Below are 21,796 nucleotides of genomic sequence, written 5' to 3'. Positions count from 1 at the left end.
TTATGTGGTACTTTGACTCGCAAATAAACTATTTTTAAGTGTTAAACTATATTTGCTATTCAACAGAAACAAGTTCATACGTAACTGTTAAAAATCTGAACAAAAATAAATTACAAAAACATTTATGAAGAATATCTTCCATCAAGTAGGTGGTTCACGGGAAATTTATTTTCATTCCCAAATCGTTGCGATTTCAAGGCAATGATATTCAATGACTTTCTGAGTGTTTTTTTTTAAATGTCCTGGTTACTCTCTTGCTTTTTCACTCATAGACTGATTTTCCTGATTTGCATGTCAGTGAGAATTTTGTGTTAGTTTGTATGCAATGTTGTACGACCACTCAAAAAGTCGCCAGGGAAAAATAGAAAGAATCACTTATGTACACACACACACACTGACACTCACAGTATAAATTCACAAATTCTAAATGTTACGGCACTGCGATAATGGTGCACGAATATGAAATTATATTAGCAATTTTCAATGTGAGTGTTCCAATCTCCGTGAAAGCGCACAACTCCGGGGACCCTAGATTCGAATCCCGGCCTGGACATTGCGGTCACATTTGCGATTATCCCAGCATAAATTTCATCATATCATCACTCATCCAAATAGTTGCGATTAGCCAATAGTGGAGGAAAGCTACGCTAAATAACAAAAATCAAATGAATGTGGGTGTAAGACTGTTCTTAGGTGGTCCTAACAATAAATCTGATGCCAAAACGATCACAAATGAGACATCAGTGAAAATTTTGAGGACGTTTCTCGAAAAATTGGGGCGGCAGGTATAGAACTCACTACATGAAGAGGTAAACAATGGAGAGTTGTTGGAAAGTACGTAATTAATGTCATATCTAGTGAGTAACACAACTTTTGAAAACAAGTGTCTCTCTGCGGCTCCGAACAGTAGCGTTACATATCCCAATTAGTGCATGGGCCAACCAAGAATTCGGTATAATTTGGAGGTACTAATTATCTTTTATGCCTCGTGTCGAAAGAAAACAATTGATACGTGAGATGTCGAAAAGGGCATTTAACATACAAAAGGAAAAACAGCTTTTGATGTCGAGAAGCATCCATCTGTGCCACCTTCCGAGTAGCTCCTCTGGCTCCCGCCAAATACGTGTCCGTGTCGCTGGCGACGTTCCAGGTCCGAGAGATTCAATCTAAGCGGATCATGAAAACCAATACGCTAGGTGCGGGCGGCCAACGTGACCAAGATCAACGCCAAATGGAACAGGAAATTCCTTTGCAATTCTTCTGCCACATGCTTTTGCCTCGTTCCTGTATCCTCCTTCCTGCCTTGCGACCCATACAGATTACCGCACCTACATCAAGAATGGGGGTGTGTCCAAGTGGGACTGACGGAGCTCCTTCCTCTAAATACGTGGTGGGCAAAATAAAATTATAGGAATTTCAAGGACGTTACACGAAATTCACAGGAATGCACATATATTGAAAAGTACGAAATTACCCACGAGCAGGGGTTCTCAAAGTTTTTCGTTTCACGGCGCCCTTAGTGTTTCAAGATCTTTCCGCTGCCCCAAGTCAGAATGTAGACCTAACACTTGCAACGCTGAGATAGTGTGGTTAGGTTGCTTGCCTTAAGTTTAAAAATGCACATATATTTCAAGTTCAGAAACATTTTATGTGTGAAAAGTACTAGATAAGCATATATTTGAAACAATCATATCAATATCCAATAAATATTGGAATATTTCGCGGCGCCCCTGTAAGCCAGCCAGCGCCGCGGCGCACACTTTGGGAACCACTGCCCTAGAGTATATTTTGTTATTCTATATTTCCTATATCTATTGGAAGTTGACATAACCAAGACTCGAACTTGGCGTCTGGTTAATAAATCAATTTTAGGTATAAATAAAAATAACGTAATAATAGGCACGCACACATACACCAAATGAAGACAATAACAATAGCATAAAGGGTAAAAACTAATATTATCAGTTCTTCAGCTGCTTTCTGAAGTCTTTCTTTGAGACAGCATCATTTAATGAATTGTAGAGTGTCTGCAGACTATAAAGAGGTGACCTGTGTTCTAAGGAGCTTTTGTGCAAAGCAAGTTGTTTGCTATTGGTACGTGGAACCCGTGGCAAGAGTTCACTAGTGAAAAGCTCTCCATTAACGATTCTGAATAGAAATCTGAAACTTGACGGCGAAGAGAAATAGCATTTCTTGTTTGCAAAGGTTTACAAGGGCCGGGAATCTAAGTTTAGCTATCCTAATGAAGAAATTTACTACTTTGCTCTTTTTATATTGTTTGCACAAGTAACTGACCAAACTCAAGAATGGGTAAAGCGCACGTCGTGAAGTAGGCTAAAGCCTGTTCGGCGAAAGAACAAACTTCAAAATTCTATTTTTGTCTTTTCCGTCGAAAGCCAGAGAATATCACATGAACCGCTGAACAAATAGGCTTGGTCCAGTTGCCATGGTGAAGGGAAATTCTCGTGGTAATCTGCGTTGCCAAATTTTTCGTTTCGAGTCGTTTTCGAAAGAGGTGACACCCTCGAGAAGGGCAAGCACGGCGAAGCCTAATGGTTGCCGCCGCGTAGCAAGCGAATGGGTATCCGATTCCCTGCCTATCCCTGAAATGCGAGCAAAGGGGGCATGTTGACAGGAAGAGGTGTCGTGTATGACTGTACAAAAATCAGGCGTGCAGCAACACCGCTCCCCCCCCCCTTCCCCTGAAACTCCCACAACTAAAGGCGAAAAGTCTGTTTCCTGAAGTTCGTTCTTTGGCCGGTATGGTTTTAGGACACCGGATCTACAAATCTTGGGCCCCCCCGCAAAATATTACCAAAGGCCCCCCCTTTAGCTACCTACTTTTACACACCACACACATATTATATATATATATATATATATATATATATATATAGTGTGTGCGTAACTCTTGATCTCATGTTGTCAAAGTCACATACAATAGCCTACAAGATTAGGCTTCTCTATACTCTCTAAAAAGAGTAAAGGAATTATTCTGGGTACATGATAGAAACAGTTTAGGCTTAGGGGGAACCGCATTGGTTTGTTCCAAGCGGACGTCCGTCATATTGGTGGCCGCTATGTTGAATTCAACTCAAACTTCTAAATGGGAATGGGATGATGTGATTAGGGGGGAGGTACAAAGCTAAGTAAAGCATACATACTGATTTCTTTCTGTTTGGGGGGGCGCAAAGTTTATTCTTTTTTAAAAGTTGGGACCCAATGCACTTGAGTTAAACTTTGAAAAATTGTAATATGTAATTATACAACATAATTCTTTACATGTAACTTTTGTCTAAGAATTTGATTATCATATTCCGTTTATAATACTTATTCCTACCATCCTTTATAGGATCTTCACACAGATTTACATAAAAAGGAAGGCCCAAGATAAAATTTTCATCCAGGCGAGGTCGAATTCCGACACCCCAACTGTCGACCCTGTCACCCCCCGCCTCAACTTTCTACCCTCACTACTTTTCACCTTCGGCTAATACAAAACATGACCGTGATGTATATGTATTTACGGTTTAAACGACGATAAATAATAGCCGTGTGTTTTTAATGCCTTAAATTCAAAGAACGCCGATATTGTAGGTTGATATCAAAATAGTATAAATTGCTACATGGTTTAGCAATATACATTTGTCATTGAGAAGTAACTTCAATCAATTTTTCCTATACAAATCCAAATCTTTATAAAACAAATATCCACATTTAATCAGAAATAAGGATTTTGCTCTACTAAATCGGGACGGTCCGGTCTGGCACCGTACCGGGCATTCGCTTTGGTCGCCCGGCCCTTAGTCCGCTCCTCCATACACACACATACACGTATTGTTTTAAACGTTGGTTAAGTACTGGTATAAATATGTAATACTGCAACTTTCAGCCACATCAATGCAGTGTGAAGTAGCACACACATATTTACAGGTACAAGTAAAAACGAATACTAATCCTGATTATATGAAACAGTGGCATATTGAAAACATAATATTTTCAACTTCTGCCTCACTTTTCCCAAGGGAAACAAGTGAAGACTACAGCATTCCCATGCTTCTTCCTCTAGTCTCTGACATATAACATATTCATTCGCAATATACCATGCGATTTCCATAATTCATTGTCGATTTGAAAAAGGAAATACTGAATTAGTAAATGCACAAGAACAAGAAAGACACTCAAACCGAGTGATAATATAATCCAATAGCACAACAGCCCAATACTGGCCTCCATCCCACGCGAACCACTAAGGGGGGGTTGAGATCTGCGGCCAGACTAGGGGGATGGGTGGTCGGCCCGACCAACCCCAGCCGTTGTAGGACTTCGCGACCGGATTACGCTCACTCACTCGGAGCTCCCCAATTTCCTCACAATGGTGGGTTGCCACCGGCCCTATACGTAGGCCGAATAAATTCCGACCAGAACCGGATTCGAACCTACGCCGTCCCGCAACGAACGATCTCAAGACGAGTGAACGCCTTAACCCGCTCGGCTACGGAGGAGGACCAAACCAAGTGATAGTCCCACATAATTGATTCTGCCCATTTCAGAGCAGAATCCTGCGTAATTTCGCACCTGTTGTATGCGAAGTTTCTGTGTGCAAAAGTTATGTAATATGTTGAAAGTTATAAATTGAGCTCCCTTTAGGGGGGGGGGCAAACGAGAACTGGAAGGGTCCAGGGCCTTGACCCCCCATGGTTGCGGCGCCCGTGGTGATGTAATATATATATGTATGACACTGTTATCTCACACCTGGAAAATGATACATTTGTTACAATCATGCAGCCATAACATTTTCCTGATTACAGATAGGTTGAAGAAACCTTCACCACTGCATGTTTCGTGAAATTCTAGCCAAATTTGATTCTAGTCTGATTGCCACGCGGGAGACGGTAAGGTGATCTGAGGTCTGAATTTTTCCGACTTTGTCCCCACATAAAGCGGCTCTAGGGTCCACCCAGCCTCAAATCAAATTGTACCTTCATGGCACGGTGGTATATGCACAGGGAACGTTAAGGGGAGGAGATACAGTTACGCACCAATTGTGCATTTATTTCAATATCGGCCGAATGGGCACTGCTACTAAAAAAAAACCTGGGTGTATCCAAGAGTATGAATTTATTTCCATGTTGCAAGTGGAAGCGTCTTTTCATGTTGATTATTACGCTAGACGCGATGTTTGAAAAATATGATGAATAAGAATTTTCGGAATCCCATGTATTCCTTATGGGGAATAACTTCAACATGAAGTTACGACTAATCAAATGGAAGTTTCGACTTTTCCGCTCGTGAAATCCATCTTCAAACTGCCCTCTTCCCGTTGATATATTTTTCTATTCCATCGGAAGTTTCATATTCCCAGGAGAACGTATGAAATGATACTCCCATAAGATCAATGCTTTTCTCCTTACTTCCTTTCAGTGTTGCCAAACCTGATGCGCATAAAATAACTAAATTTCACCTTAAATGGAGTTAAGAATGACTTCAAGGAGCTAGATTTATGAAGACTGGATAAAGTGCCTCCTAGGGTAATATTAGTTGTCAAAGGGGTGGGAGCACTGCTATTATCGTTAACTCTAAATTCATGACAAAATTCATTCTTAGTTTTCAACAGGTAGCGTCGCCGGCTTGTAATCAAGGGGTCCCGGGTTCGATACCCGGTGGAGGCACATAGTGGTTCGGATCCCACTTTAAACTGTAGGTCCAGTCCCGATTAGCCTTACTGCGCATAAAGTGGACTTAAAACACCAACTGAATTCATCAACAACAATAATCAATTAGTTTTCAACATCTAGATCCGGCGGCATCGCACATCTCAATAATCCACCGATGGTCGTGTGAAATCGAAAATAAAGAATTCCCTGATAACAATATTATGTCAATTTCACGTCAAACAGGGCGCTACAAAAAAGTAGGTGGGGTGATAAGAGGGAGTGGGGCGACGCAGCCAATATTTTTTTAACAATATCATGTCACGTGCAAAATGTATAATTATGACAAACGTTGGTCTATGTAGGCCGGAACCAGTGATAGCATCATAGTGGGGCACGGGGTTGGGCGTCCCAGTTCACAGCCGAACGAGTGCACGAAAGAGCCAGATCTGGTTACAAGAGAGCTAAGTTGGCACACTGCCACGGACGGAAGAGCTTGGGAGGAGTCCCGTGGAAACTGTATCGCATGCCCTTACCTTTACCTTTATATATTGTAATCGTTTCTGTACCCCTGAGTAACTATGTTTTTTTGTTGTTTTTTTTTACATACGCGAACCCTCTACTATGTCAATGGCCGAGGGCCCCCTAAAGGCTTCCTCGTGTCCGCCCCCCCCCCCCCGCACTGCGGGGTTTTGCGGCTTGTAGATCCGGCACTGGTGATATCTGTACATTAATGCAAGAGTTTTCATGACTTTAGAAGTTACGTAAATATGATGGTTGAAGGTAAATTTGCTGTCAAAACTCAATCCAAGATATTTGTACTGCTGCACAAACAACATTCTGCTTGCAAAGTTTATAGGACGGTGCTATAAAAAATGATGTGAGAGTGAACCTCATGGAAACAATTTAATTTCAGATTCCAATCTCGGCACCCGCGTTCAATGTGTTGGAGATGTTCTTGGATGGACTGAAGTAATATTCATAAATAATCTGCAGTCATCAACACTCAATAAATTGAGCACTTAGGTTAGGGGGAAGTTATACAGGGTGATTCAGTCGCTCTCGGTTCCTGATTTTCGCTTATAAAAATCAAACTACTGGTCATAATGTAATGAAATCTGCTAAGGACATAGCTTGGTAACTATTTTGCAGAAATCAAGATCAGAGACAGAGCATTATTGCAGGGTTTAACCGTGCCGTACGAGAAACTTACTAACCTGAGGGAGGGGGAGGTCACAGGCCCACACTTCTATTTATCACAAAAATTCAAGAAACCATTTTCTTATTGAATCACTAATTGCTTTGTTCATTATATACAGTATGTGGAGTTATTTACTAATTATAATAATTACAAAAATTAAAGTAATTAATAAAAAAATATATTGCATGAGTGTCACACATATTTTACTATTTGCTGAAACTCACACAAAAACATATATTTGTATTAATCATTTTTTGTTTATAGAAAGGCAGTCGTTTATTAATTATAATAATTTTAAAAATTACCATCATTACCAACGACCTGTCACTGGCATTAGTGTTTCGAATAACAGGCATGCAAAGATGGCACCTAATAGGCCCACCACGTGCATTTTGCCTAATATTTGCATTCGTATATGTTTTTATGAACCAAAGCAATACAGAAATATTGATTGATTGATGTTTTAAGTTCAGGTTTATGTACAGTAAGGCTAATCGGAACTGCGCCTACAGTTTAAAGTGTTATCCGACATCCGAATCACTATGTAGTTCCACCGGGTATCGAACCTTGATTACAAGGCGACGACGCCACCACTACACCATCGTACAAAAATATTGAGAACACCCTAGGGAACAATGTATTTAATTTTAATTTTTATGAAAATTTTCACAGTTGAAAAATCGACAAAACAGCAGTGGTGGGCCTGACAGGAGGGCATCCCCCCCACCCCCTCGGGTAAGCTCCAAAACTCTGAGAATATTTTGGTTTCGGTGATACGATACCAGAACACTAAATCGTCAAAGTCACAGAGACAATTAGGCAACTCCCCAGTATTACTGGAAATCAATCCCCGTTCCGTTACTGGATCATCCATGAGCGTCTTCTGCCACAGGTCACGCTAAATATGTACTTTCACAATGAACCTGGTAATCTCTACTGTAGCAGTTCAAGATTATGGTAATGATGGTGATGGTAGCTTCTTAAAGAGAGTGGGAGGATTGGTAAATGTTACCGACCATTCCTTGGAGACAAGGCCGAGAGTGATAATCAGTTGGGGAAAGCAAACTGTAATGAGAGACGAAAATATTCTCTCGGGCTTTCGAACAGGTGAGTTGAGGAAAGGATTCCAAGCTTTCGACGCGTTGACTGATCGACTCACTACCTCTCCCTGAAGGATCGGAGTTCGAGCCCAGGCATGGGTAAGTGTGTTCCATTGGAAAGTCTCTTCGTGAATTTCATCTCGTCACGATTCTTCATCCTCGCCGTGGCAGTGATAGGAAAGCGACACAAAAATAAGAAAAATTCATAAGTAATAAGCAGGGAACGGATTTATATGTGAATACATATTTATGTATGAAGCTGTAATCAGTTTTTCTTTTGTATTATCTTTGCGCATCATGGCATGAAGACTCGAAAAATTCAGTTTTTTTCATATATTACGTTACGGCTCATGTTTTACATATTTTAGTTATTTTTTACATATTATTTCCATATTTCAGGACATTTCTCTCCATATACACTCCACTCCATATTCGCGCAATGACCGAAAGAGTTGGGTGAATTTCTTGCGAATAACCGACAAAGTCCGAAGCGACGTTAAACAAACGAAAGTTTATGACCTTTTTTATACTCTCCAATTGCGTTCATTACAAGTTTTCTGTCATCCGAAAAATGTTATTTTTTCTTTACACCTCTTAACTGTTTGCTTTTGCTATTGTAAAGTTATTGTTGTCAACAATAGAGAACGAGGGCCGAAGCATCGGCTCCTGGTTGTTACAAACGTTATTTTGGCAACGTTGGAAGAGAGTCCCAAGTCGAGCAGCCCATTGCTAACCTCACCCTCGCTACTATAGTTGTGTCCCCAACAGCAGCGCCGGAAGCAACGATTTTCTGGCACACGTACGGTTTCTCTTCAAGAAAGTCACGGTAATACATAGTTACAATGCCGTGACTGTATTTGACGTAGCTCGTGTAGCGTCTTATATTATTAAAAAGGTAATTCTTTACAATTTTAACTCCATATTTTGGTGAAAGTAACTACTGTCGGATTAAAAATTATATCCTCGAGTTTGGACTCCCAGTGAAATATTAACCAGTAGACCTGCATAAAAACGAGATACATCAAAAATTAGCTTCTTCAATTCTGCGTTCATGTATGCTAACCATTCCTTTTTCGAGTATGCCTTCGATTTTTTTATCGTCCTGAGAACAAAAAAGTGCAAGTTTTCTTTTAGTTTTACAAAAGACTCTAAATTTATACTATTAGAATATTTAGACTATAGACTTTGAAATCCTATAAATAAAAAACGGGTTGTAATGAAATTTTAGTACAGTAGTGCAGGCAGAAAGGTTTTAAACACAATTCTGAATTTTTCAGATTTTTAAGTTTGTCAAAAAACAGTTCTTATAAATTTTGCGAAACAACTTTTTCTTAGTATTGGGTAGTCTTACAAATACAATATTGGTCTTGTTTTGAAGTTCTTTGCATCTGTTTTTAAAATTCATTAACATTGTCACATTCATACAGCGAAACCGATTTTATACAGATTTTTATTCAACAGAGTAAAGATGTACGTACGTGGAACGTGGAAACTGCAGGCTGTCACTGCGAGTCAATGTGTGCGGTCAACTGGTTAATTAAACTCGAGTCGGTGGCGCAACCACAGGGGGACAGGGGGCATTGCCCCTCAACCTTGGACGGAATGAGTTCTAGGGGGGCAAACATTGACGGCCAAGTATACCTGCAGGAGGCAATTACTGCCCCCAACTTGAAATTTTGGAATGCATTTATCAAGCATTTTCTGTCTCAAAATTTTTTTGAGTTTGTGCTTGTTTTCCATTATTAATGTGAAACTGAACGTGTTGAAAAAATAATTCAAATCGTTTGTTCGAACACAAATGTTTTAGCACCAACTTCTACCTCCTTTTTGCATAATTTACGAGGGTAATAACGATTTTGGTACTACTACTAATAATAATTATTATAATAATGTTGGTCCCGGGTTCGAATCCCGGCTTGGGCATGGATGTTTGCGAGTGTCCATTCATCAATTTCATTATACGTATGATCACTCATCCCCATCTTCGCAAATTAGCAAAAATGCCACAAGAAGCGAAGTAAAATAAATCAAATCAATAATAACAATAACAATAATAATAGTTATAATAACATTACTATTATTAACATTATTATTATTAACATTATTTTATAATTTTGATTATTATTATTATTTTTATTTTTTATTGGTATGTTTATCCTGGTACTTGCCCCCCCCAGACAAAAATTCGTGGTTGTGCGTCTGACTCGAGTATCTATAATTTTTAATCCGACAGTAAATATGTACTTACATATTTAGCACTTACTATTCAAGGTAAGTAAAATTATAAATGCAAGCGCACAAGAAACGCCAACGTACCTGCCACTTTGTTTGGTGTCGGGGGTAGAAGACGCCGTTGAGGCTCGCGCAGCTTCCTCCGCCCTGTGGCTGGAAAATTAAAGCATTAGTATTATTATAATTTCATTTATCCATGCACAAGTGAAGGAGGTTGATTCTTTCCAAACTCCTTCGTTACTATTAACTAACCTCTTAAACCTAGCTTACCCACACCTTTTTAAATCACTAAAAAATTCAAGAAACAATTTTGTTTTTGAATTGCTTCTTGCTTTCTTGTTTATAGAAGTTTAGTTATTTATTAATTATAATGATTACAAAAATTACCATCAATAATAAAAAATAATAACCAATAATTGCAGGAGTGTCACACCCATATTTTACCATTCGCTAAAACTCACAATAAACATTTTTTTTTATTAATGCTGTTTATACACGGACAGGTGTTTATTAATAATACTAATTACAAAAAATATCATCACCAACCAATTGTACACTCTCACTAGCAGGAGTGTACACACTATTAAAGATGGCGCCTGATACGCCCTCCAAGTGCATTTTGCCTCCTATGTACATTAATTTGTTTTTTATGAAGAAAACTAAAACCGAATAGTCATAAAACCGAATATTCAGAACACCCTGGGGAACAATGTAATTAATTTTCAACTTTTTATAAAATTTTTAGGAGGTGGTGGACCTGACAGCCCCCCACCCCCGGGTATGATAGGGTTAAAGTAATTTGCTGGAGTGAAAAATTGACGATGTTTACAGAAAATGCATAAATATGCACAAAATCTTTACACATTGATTCTAAAATTAATCTTTCCTTCTGGAGCAAGTGAATTATAAGCTGTTTCCTTAAAATCATGAAGAAGAAAAAAAATATCATGTAATCTATGCTACGTATCGATTCCCATTTTTGACAATGGCAAATCACGGACCCCCGCCCCTCACGTCTACGAATTTTAACGCATTTGTTCTCAATGTCTTTGCGTACATATATCTTATTCTCCGAGAGAAAAGCATCCATTCCGTTTCCAATATACCATATTTCCGAAATTTCAATGTTTGTAAAACAGTTACGCTTTTATTTATGGCTGAGCCGATACCACTTTGAAGCGATACCGATAATCTTACCGATTCCCACCGATAACGATACTTGAAAATGGCAATAATTAAAATTTGTTAAAAATATTGATGAATATTGGTAAATATTCTTCTCCGATTGTATGTACCAAATAACAAGAAATTTGCTTTATAATATTCAAGAATTAAATCAGAAATTAAAATAGATGTTACGTAATTAAAAATACAGTGTTTCGTGCAAAATTTGTGCAAAATAAAAAGAAAGTTTGAATTTTGCATAATTAATTCACTTCATTAAAACAGCAAGTCCTCCTCCGTAGCCGAGCGGGTTAAGACGTTCACTCGTCTTGAGATCGTTCGTTGCGGGACGGCGTAGGTTCGAATCCGGCTCTGGTCGGAATTTATTCGGCCTACGTATAGGGCCGGTGGCAACCCACCATCGTGAGGAAATTGGGGAGCTCCGAGTGAGTGAGCGTAATCCGGTCGCGAAGTCCTACATCGGCTGGGGGTTGGTAGGGCCGACCACCCGTCCCCCTAGTCTGGCTGCAGATCTCCACGCCCCCTTGGTGGCTCGCGTGGGAGGGAGGCCAGCAGTCGGTAGGTAAGCCTTGGCCCAATATTGGGCTGTTACGCTATAGGATTATTATTATAATATGTATTTACGAATTCTGGTAGTTTTCCATTTGTTTCGAAATGTTAACTGGGGAGGAGGTGTTAGTCGAGCCTTGAGGTTAGCTGGGGAATCATCCAATGGTTTAACATCGTGACAAGCAGGCAACTCGGTTGATGTTTGTAACAATCAAAAGACAAATAAAATCACACATGATAAACAATTGGACCTACAATGAATTCCCAGAAAACAATGCATAAGGGTTTTAGCTCACGTAATTTGCTTACTCTATAAGTATGTATGTGATGGTGTGTGTGTGTGGGTGAATGCGTGTGTGTCCACGTATAAAAAACTGTATTGCTTTTATTTCTAATTTTACTCTTCAGCTAAGTTTTTATTGTATTAGTAAAAAATAATGGACACTGTAATTAATGGTTAAGTGGACGAGAAGGCATTGATGCCTTAACGTCATCAAGCCGTAAATAAATAAGTAAATAAATAAATGCTTTGCGAAAATTATCCCTCCTCACTTCGAGCACTGGTCTACAATAAAAATTAGGCGGAGCAATCCGGATAACAGTCCCTCGCTACGTTTTCAGCCACAAATTCTAAATATACCGTACTTTCCCGACGCATTTTTTTAAATTTCATGAAAATGTATGTGTGCTATTTATTAACTACGGAGGTAAAAAACAGGGTTGTTAAAGGTCCAGCAATTCAATTCCGGTCCAGGAGAGAAAATCAGCAAGCATAAATGGGTCCTAAACCGCAAAGAACCTTTTTATCTGAAAGTATTTCAATTCGGTCCAGGAACCTTTTTGCCCGGATCAATTTAAATACGGTCCAAGTTCCGTACGTCCTCCTCCGTGGCCGTGCGGTCCAAGGTGCTGTGCTTTGGACTCAGACTGCGGGACGGCACGGGTTCGAGTCCGGCTGGGTTCTCGGCCTGTGTATAGGACCGGTGGCAACCCACTATCGTGAGGAAATTGGGGAGCTACGAGTAGCATAACCCGGTCTGGGAAATCTCCTACAACGACCGAGGGTTCGACGTGCTGACCCCACGTCACCCCATTACCAGTTCAAGAAAGAGACTGGCAGTCGAGAGATATGCCGAGACCCTTCCAGGGCTGTAGAGCCAAGGGTTATTATTATTATTCCAAGTTCCGTATTGAAATGAAACAATACGCAACTTGGAGCGAATTATAATTGTGCGAGAAAGAAGGTTCCGGTCCTGTTGCGGAAAAAGAACAACCCGTTAGAATTTCTGCGTTCCTGGACCTTTGACAACCACTGCGATTGCGATTCACAGAATTTCGAGAAAGATGAAAAGTCCGCTGAACAAAGTTGAAGTGAAACGAGAGAATTCCATCACGTAACGACGTGTGAGAAAATCCCCTCGGGAGAGACAGGCTTTACCGTTCCTCGGTGAGGAACGTTCACAGGTGACATTCGCTCCACAATGAACAGTCGGCCGCCTTCCCAGGCGAGAGGGGAACCTCAGACGAGAAGGAAAGTGGGGGGAGGGGCGAGCGTTTCCTGCGAGGGGGGCAACGTCCCGTCTTGACCTTGCAACCGAATAGCTGCACGCATGTGTTGTATCACGCTGCTGATATATACCCAATACGTGTTTCCTCGTCTCAGCAGTGTGTGGCTCCAAAAGTAAGAGGACTGGATTCCTCCCATTGTCGCCGTCGTTCGTGACTCACAGAACAGTGAATTCCGCTACAAACGGAGGAGATTTTTCTAGCAAGAGTGTTCAGGCGTCAGGCAAGGAGGGGGAAGGGAGGGGGCAGGGGAGTTTGGCTGATGGTTTTTACGTTTCTGCCTTTTGTCGTGCAAGAGAAGAAAAACAATGCTTTTCAGCCACATTCCGCAGCCTCTTTCTAAAGCTAACTTTGCACAAACGAAAACGGCGCATGCTTTCCTCGCATCGTTTGCTTGGTACGACCACTTTTTTCCCGCATGAACACTGGGAATTGTTAAATAATGTGGTACTTTAGTATTATACGGACTAGCTCATTTCAGACCGTCTTGGATTTTATTTTAATGCTAAGAAAACCAAACCTGACCTGCCTAACCTAACGACGAAAGCATATATTGAATAATATCTTAAGTAATCTCTAAAACTCTTCTTTTGCTTTCCCAGAAAACAGACCGTCTGAAATGAGGTAGTCCGTATAATACTAAAGTACCAATAATGTTTTGCGTGCATGTGGCGGCAAATGTGTGGACGAATTTGATCAATGGTGACTGACAGGCACGTATAGAAATATATTTCGGAGTGTGAGAAGTAACGGGGGGGAATCCAGGGATTTCCCCCTCCACAAAAAAACCGTCAGAAGAAAAAAATTTAATCCCTGCCAGGGATATTTTATTCCCGCCAAAGAAAATGGTATTCAAAGCATACCATTTCTTAAGTATGGAAAAAACATCACTGAAAAATTATTGGGGAAAACAGTTAATTAACCTTTAAAACAATTGAAGACTAAAATAGGTAAACGCTGTAAGTGCCACAATAATTCAAACACCGTTTTCCACGTTAAACTGAAATGTGCCATGCTTTATAATGTGGTAAACGTGAAATGTGGTAGCCCTCCAATTAGTTCAAAGGGTGTGTAAAGAGGTCACTAGTGTGCACGTTCTTACGGGTATGATGTGCGGAACGATGCGATTTCCCAACACTTTCGCTTTTGGCACTTACAACGTTTACCACTTTTAGTCCTCAATTGTATATTGCTTCGCGTCTGAGGTTTTATTCTTAAATAGCTCATTGTTTATTTGTTTATCGTCGTCGGGTGCAGAGGTTTTATAAAAAGGTTCCAGAGTCCGTTGCTCTGTCCATTGTCAAATAAACTACTTGAAAGCCTATCGCCAGGGCAAGAAGAGCTGAGTTCGTCATCAATAGATATTTGGTCAAGTTTCCTTGGTGTTACTACTTCAATAGCTCTTCTTGTGTATGGGTTTGGGTTTTCTAAGAATATAAATACCAGGGGCGTAAATTGATTGAATGAACTCTTTATTTTCTTGTGCCACTTTTGGCTAATTTGCGAAGATGAGGATGAGTGGATATGACGAAACTGATGAATGGACATTCATAAACATCCATGCCCAGGTCAGGATTCCAACCCGGGACCCCTGGCGTCGCAGCGCGATGTGCACGAGGGGCGTAAAGTTTTAATTATCATCCACAAGTTGTTGAGCTATGTGAATGAAATTTCGCCAGTGTAATCACTATACCTCGGATTTAAAGTTTTTAACCTATTTTTTTCCTTTGCAGGTAAACAAGAAATAACAAATTATGTCCGCGTTTCATTAAAAAACACAACAACTGGCTTAGTTGTATAGTGCCTAAAATTACCTATTTTGCTTGTTAGAACCTATTTTAGGTATATGTACCTAAATTAAACTTTTTTTTTGTTTTTACATATATATTTTTAGATTTTACAGAATTTTTATATCTCACAGAGGTATTTACTTTCAATGACTGGCGTGTTTTCTGTCGAATTCCCTCCGTCCAAGTCTACGATATTTTTTTAAAGCTTTAAGCAAAACAAAATGTCTGATACCACTGTTACCTGCACACAGTGGCGGCGATTAAAGAGACCAGTTCTCCCCTACTTTTTGCCCCCGCACTATGGACTCTTTAATGCTAAGTCTTGTCTACCAAGAGCAAATAGACTGTCATTGCCCCCCACCCCCCTTCCCAGTTTTAGCACCCAATCGCCTCTACTGCCTGCACAGTCCAAAGTGCAAACTTCTGATCCGTGTCGTCTTCCTTGCCTTTGCATCAGTTCGGTTCTTTTTTGGCATTTACGCCTTGCGAAGTGATGTTTCTGCATTCAAATTTGCACTACTGACTATGTTTCTGATGAAAGATAATTTTCAGCACAGAAAATGATCCTCACAGACAAAAGGATAATATGAAAAAAGATTCAGGTTGGTCACTAGGACCCATGATAAAATTCAAGTGATCATTGCTGGTTTTCAATACGAAGTTTCCAAAATTCAAGGATACAAGCAGATGTTTTATTTATTCCAACCTTACGTATTACCGCCTCTCACCACCCATACACACACACATATATATTAACAATATAAATATCGAGAAAATTCTGTTTTATTTTTGCATGCAGCTTTCTTTTTCTTCCTCGATAAAAATAAAAGCTAATCTGAGTGAAACTTGCCTTAGGGCATTTAATATGTATACATATAATGGGATTTCGGTACTTAAAAGTTGCAATTTTTCACATCTACGGAGAAAAAATTGGAATGGAGATAACATCTGCTTGTACCTTTTCTTCATGTTTTACCAAACTTCAAGATATGAAAATTTGGTTAGAAAGTTAATAGTTGGCTGTTTGTATATATCAATTAAAAATTTTTGCAGTTCCTGTGAAATCTTGTTTTTAACGATTGTATGTAATCAGTATTTTTTTTTTTTTCAGAAATTGTTTACCATTTTAAGTTTTTTGGAACCTACTTCAGGATTTTTAGAACCTATTTTATGATTTTTAGAAGCTATTTTAAGATTTTAGATCTTATTTTAGGAACCTATAACTTAAAAATCCGAGGTCTAGTAATAAATTGTCCTTGTGTGCAAGATGGTGTAAAAAAGTTCGTAGTATGTTATTTACTTTTTTGACAGATGGTGGTAGATGTGAGTAACCTGTAAGATGGAGAAGAGTGAAGCGTGATTAAGTTCCTGCATTTGAAAGGTTACAATGCCCGGCAAATGCATGATGAAATGAAGGTTGTCTGTGGTGACGATTGTCCGTCATATGACACTGTTGCGAGGTGGAAGAGGAATTTCCAAAGTGATCAGCTGTTACACACAGATGAGCCAAGAAGTGGACGACCATCACTCACGGGCAATGCGGTTACAGTGAAGAAAGTGGAGGATCTCATCCTACAACTGGTCTTAGTTACAGCAGTGTATGGAAAATTATTCACGACGAACTCTGCATGTCTAAGGTGCCAGCTTCCACGATCCATCTCCTTACCGACAATGCACCCGCTCATTAATCTCAAGCTGCTGCTGTGGAAACAAGGCAATGCGGCTATGAAATTTTGACGCATCCGCCCTATTCTCCCGATCCCGCCCCAAGTGAATATTTCTTGTTCCCTGAAATGAAAAATCCACTGCGGGGTCGGCGATTCAACAACACAAATGATGTCATGCAAGAGGTGGAACTCTGGTTTTCGATGCAATGTGAGGACTTCTACAATGACTATCTGCAAAAGGTTAAGAAACGCTGGGAGAAATGTGTGCATCTGCACGGTGACCATGTACAGAAGCCTAAGGACCACAACTTGAAATAAAGTTTCTGTTTCATTTAGTTCATGGTGATAATTAAAATTTACGATACCCCTCGTATACTGGGGGTTTCTAAATTACGTCTAAATGTTATCATAACATTTAATGTAATAGGTACTTAGAACTGGAAGGCAATACTAAGAGTTTACTAACTAGTAACATATACAAATTTGTATATCTAAAAAAAAACTACCCCCATTCCCCTCGGAAATGAAATCACAAAATACGGCACTGAGTGAACCCTCCCCCCCAAAAAAAAAACGTAATTCGCACACTGGGTAGGGGTCCGAACCAAGTGTATCAGAAATAATATAAATTAAAGTAATTACATAATTCTATTAAATCAAATTTTAAAATCAATTAAGACATGTACATTAATAATGTTATTATAATTACATGAATATTAAAAATACGGTATAAGAATACAGATATAAGAGCTTACGTGTAGTTAAGATCGCCAAATTTGCATAAATTAATGTCAAACAGACAAATAGGCTACTTGAATATTCATCGGATAACAAAAAAGGATGCTAGATCTATGTAGTTGACGAAAAGTAAAGTTTCTGATTAAAATTTGATGCATATTATTAGCAGTAGTGCACATACATCTTCTTTGGTACTGTCAGACGAAAGCCATAATACTTGCTCCAAGCAGTCTGGTCTGCATTCTTGCAGACTAACGAAGCTCTGGCGACTGGACTCAGGGCCTGTGTTGTGTGTGATTGTTCCTTCGTCTATTTCATCTTATCACCGATCATCCCCATCGTCGGAATTAGCAAAAAAGTGGCAGAAATTCCACGTAAAGTAATCAAAGCCAAGTTCAACCAATATAATCCTTGCCTCCCAAGAAGTTCGGCATGGTAAACAAGTATATTTTCATTATTTAATTTTAGTAGTTGGTAAGTCTCTCAGGGGCATCCCGTCTAAATACGTCCTTGTTCATGCACTATTCGGAAGAACAGTGGCAGAAAGACAAATCAAAATGTGTGTTAAAATCTCCCAAATAACGGGGTTAGTCTCGGTTCTCTATGGACGAGAGGCAGGGATTGTTACACCGATCCCCTTTATATCTGTGCGTGAATTGAGCGTTATGTGAAAAATACACTTTCATTCCATAAAGACTGGTTTACATTGGTCGAGTAGACGGGAGAGTAGCTGGAACGAGTAGGTTAAAGCGAGCTACTCTCCTCGTGTAAACAACTGGGGAGAGTTTTGGAGCCAGTACTAGCTCCAGTAGTCAGGACAGTCGAGTGGCTGTCCACGGAGGACACTCGACCGAGTTGCTTCCTCTCCCATCGATTTTTTCACTCGCGCGTAAACTCGACAGACCACTCGATCAATGTAAACACTTTCTGAGGAGAGTATGGAGTCCGTGCGGTGGTAGAGTGTTGTGATTTTGCATATTAACTGTAATTGAAGACTAAAATTGGTAATCGCTGTAAGTGCCACAATAATCCAAACACCGTTTTCCACGTTAAACTGTGATATGTGCCATGCTGTATAATGTGGTAAACGTGAAATGTGGCTGGTAGCCCTCTACGTAGTTCAAAGGGCATGTAAAGAGGTCACTAGTGTGCACCTTCTTACGGGCTGATGTGCGGAACGATACGATTTCCCAACACTTTCGCTTTTGGCACTTACAACGAACGTTTACCACTTTTAGTCCTCAATTGTATTTTTTAAAAAAATCAACCACGAATAGGAAATGATCCAAGTCAGACAACATAAAGTTCGTAAAGGCGTAGAAGTAAAATTGAAAATAAAGAATTTACGTTCTATGTACAACCAAGAACAATTGAAAATAGAAAATTCAAGTAAGTTATTTTTCTTTCTAGACTTGTTCTCTTGCATTATTGTATTCATTTCTCGTAATAAAAAGGGTGTGAACTGTTTTGGAGCTTTTTTCAAAAAACGCAAACTACGTCGACGTGTTCATATTGTCATAAGAGCACCCAACAGCTGCAGCCAATATCCCACTTTGATAGAAAGTGTGTAAACAGCTACTCGCCACATAATGGTCTAGTCGAGCAGACAAGCCAGTAACTCTCCCGCTTACTCGACCAATGTAAACCAGCCTTTAGACATAACTACCGGTAATTGCGCACTATCTGAAATAGTCCTATAGATATTCGTGATCAATGCCATTCTTCAAATTCCAGGAATGTTCAGGCAGTTGTGTTACGAGCTGCCAAATAAAGAGATAGATACAAGTTTCGACTTTTTGGAACTTGGTCAAGCGTTTTCTTGAGAAAAGCCCATTTATGTGGGTTTCCAGTTAATCGAGGTATATTTTGAGCGAGGAAATGAATAGATCATTTGGGTTAGTTTGTCATTAAATTAAATTAAAGGATAGATTACATGTTTAAAAAAGGTGATAAAATGAACTGCAATAATTACCGTGGGATTTCTCTACTCTCAACAACATATAAAATATTATCTAACATTCTTTTATCAAGACTAACTCCATATGCTAATGAAATTATAGGTGATTATCAATGTGGATTTAAACGTAACAGATCAACTACAGATCAAATTTTTCACATCAGACAGACACTTGAAAAAAAGTGGGAATATAATCAAAATGTCCATCAGCTATTCATTGATTTTAAATAAAGCATATCATTCAGTCAAAAAAAAAAAAAGGTAAAGTGTTCCCCTGTGCATAGCACCACGCCATGAAGGCGTATAGGGGGTGTGGGGGTAACGCCCCACACTTTCTTGATCCGGTCGTGAGTGGGGGTGATGTGATCAGCATCACGCCCCTGACCGCCTTTACCCCCCAGGGTTTCTCCCAGGTACCCATGTTATTCGACGCTGGGTAGGCGCCGGGGCCGCTTCCACCGTTAGAAAAGTTCCCGGATTTGAACCGGCCGGGGATCGAACCCGGGACCTTGAGCATGGTAGTCTGACGCGTTACAGACTGAGCCACATTATATAATATATTAGTCGAGTTTGGAATACCTAAGAAACTTGTTAATATGATAAAAGTATGCACCAGTGAAACAGAAAGTAAAATTCGTGTGGATATTAATATGTCTGACAAATTTACAATTCATGACGGGTTAAAACAAGGAGATGCATTATCTCCAATGCTCTTTAATTTAGCCTTAGAATACGCTGTTAGGAAGGTAAAAGAAACTAACTAAGAACTAAAATTAGACGGTGTGACTCAGCTGTTAGCTTATTCAGATGATGTAGACTTACTGCGGGATGATGTAAATACAATTAAGAATAATGCTAAAATATTTTTCAAAGCAGCTAAAGAGATAGGTTTGGAAGTTAGCAAAGAGAAAACTAAATATATGCTTACCGGCCGAAACCAAGTGTTAGGTAATAATCAAAATCTAATTATTGATAACAACTCGTTTGAACCAGTTTCCAAATTCAAGTACTTAGGAGTAATACTAACAAATGAAAATGATATTAAAGAGGAAATAAAAAGTAGGCTTAATTCAGGAAATGCATGTTACTTCTCTCTTCATAAACTTTTGTCTTCTCGTTTAATATCTAAGAAACTAAAAGTTAAAATATACAAAACAGTAATTTTGTCTGTAATATTATATGGATGCGAAACTTGGTCCCTTACATTGAAAGAGGAACATAAATTGAGACTATTTGAAAATAAGATCCTTAGGAAAATATTTGGACCTAAAATAAATGAGGAGACAGGTCAGTGGAGAAGGTTACATAATTTAGAACTGCATAATTTGTATCCATGTCCAGATATTATTAGAATGATTAAATCAAGAAGACTTAGGTGGGCAAGCCATGTGGCACGAATGGGAGAGGAAAGAAGAGTTTACAGGATTCTTGTTGGGAAACCTGATGGTAAGAGACCAGTAGGAAGACCAAGACGAAGATGGAAGGATAATGTTGAGATGGACCTAAAGGAAATCGGTAGGGATGGAAAAGAGTATATAGATCTTGCTCAAGGTAGGGACAGATGGAAGGCCTGTGTTGCTGCAGCCATGAACCTTCCGGTTCAAGAAGGCTAGAGAGTTAATTAGTTAGATAAATTCCATGATGATTTTCGTTATTAAATTCTTAATTAGTAATTGCAAAGTTGGCTTTATGTCCACTTTATACTCATGTAGAGTAATCGGGACTGGACCTATAGTTTAAAGTGGGATCGTGTCACTGTAAAATGTGCCTCCACTGGAGATCGAACGCGAGTCCCCTTGATAACAACGCAACAATGTTACCCCTACGCCAAGGACGTATTTAGGGTGGTCCAGGGGGTCCGGACCCCTCCCCCTCCCGAAAGACTTACCAAGTACTAAAATAAAATAATGAAAATATACTTGCTTAGCATTTGTTACATAATCTATGGTTATTTATTTCCACCGAAATTATTGGAAGGCAAAGAATTTGGCTCATGCGGCTTCGAAGGACATTACCAAAGATTTATGCACTCTACTACTTATGATAATATCCATAAAAAATTAATCAGGAAGTTTACCTTTCGTCAACTGGATTCAACATCCTATTTTCATTTATTCGATACATATTGAATTCTTAATCTAATTTCCTTGTTTTTAT

The 21,796-nt window shown here is 39.4% G+C and overlaps 1 protein-coding gene across 8 annotated transcripts in view; it reads right to left on the bottom strand.

Annotated features, from left to right (window-relative positions):
* kmr (pleckstrin homology domain-containing family A member kramer) overlaps positions 1-21,796 on the bottom strand; it is a 291,215-nt gene that overhangs the window by 223,597 nt on the left and 45,822 nt on the right. For all 8 annotated transcript variants that reach the window (XM_083124233.1, XM_083124241.1, XM_083124238.1 and 5 more), the window contains exon 2: positions 10,272-10,340. In XM_083124233.1, the coding sequence (XP_082980359.1) occupies positions 10,272-10,340 (69 nt within the window). The remainder of the gene's footprint in view (positions 1-10,271; positions 10,341-21,796) is intronic.

The sequence above is a fragment of the Lepisma saccharinum genome, chromosome 6 (genome assembly GCF_977018435.1).
Source record: "Lepisma saccharinum chromosome 6, izLepSacc3.1, whole genome shotgun sequence".
NCBI lineage: Eukaryota > Metazoa > Arthropoda > Insecta > Zygentoma > Lepismatidae > Lepisma > Lepisma saccharinum.
This window is presented reverse-complemented; position numbering and strand designations above follow the sequence as displayed.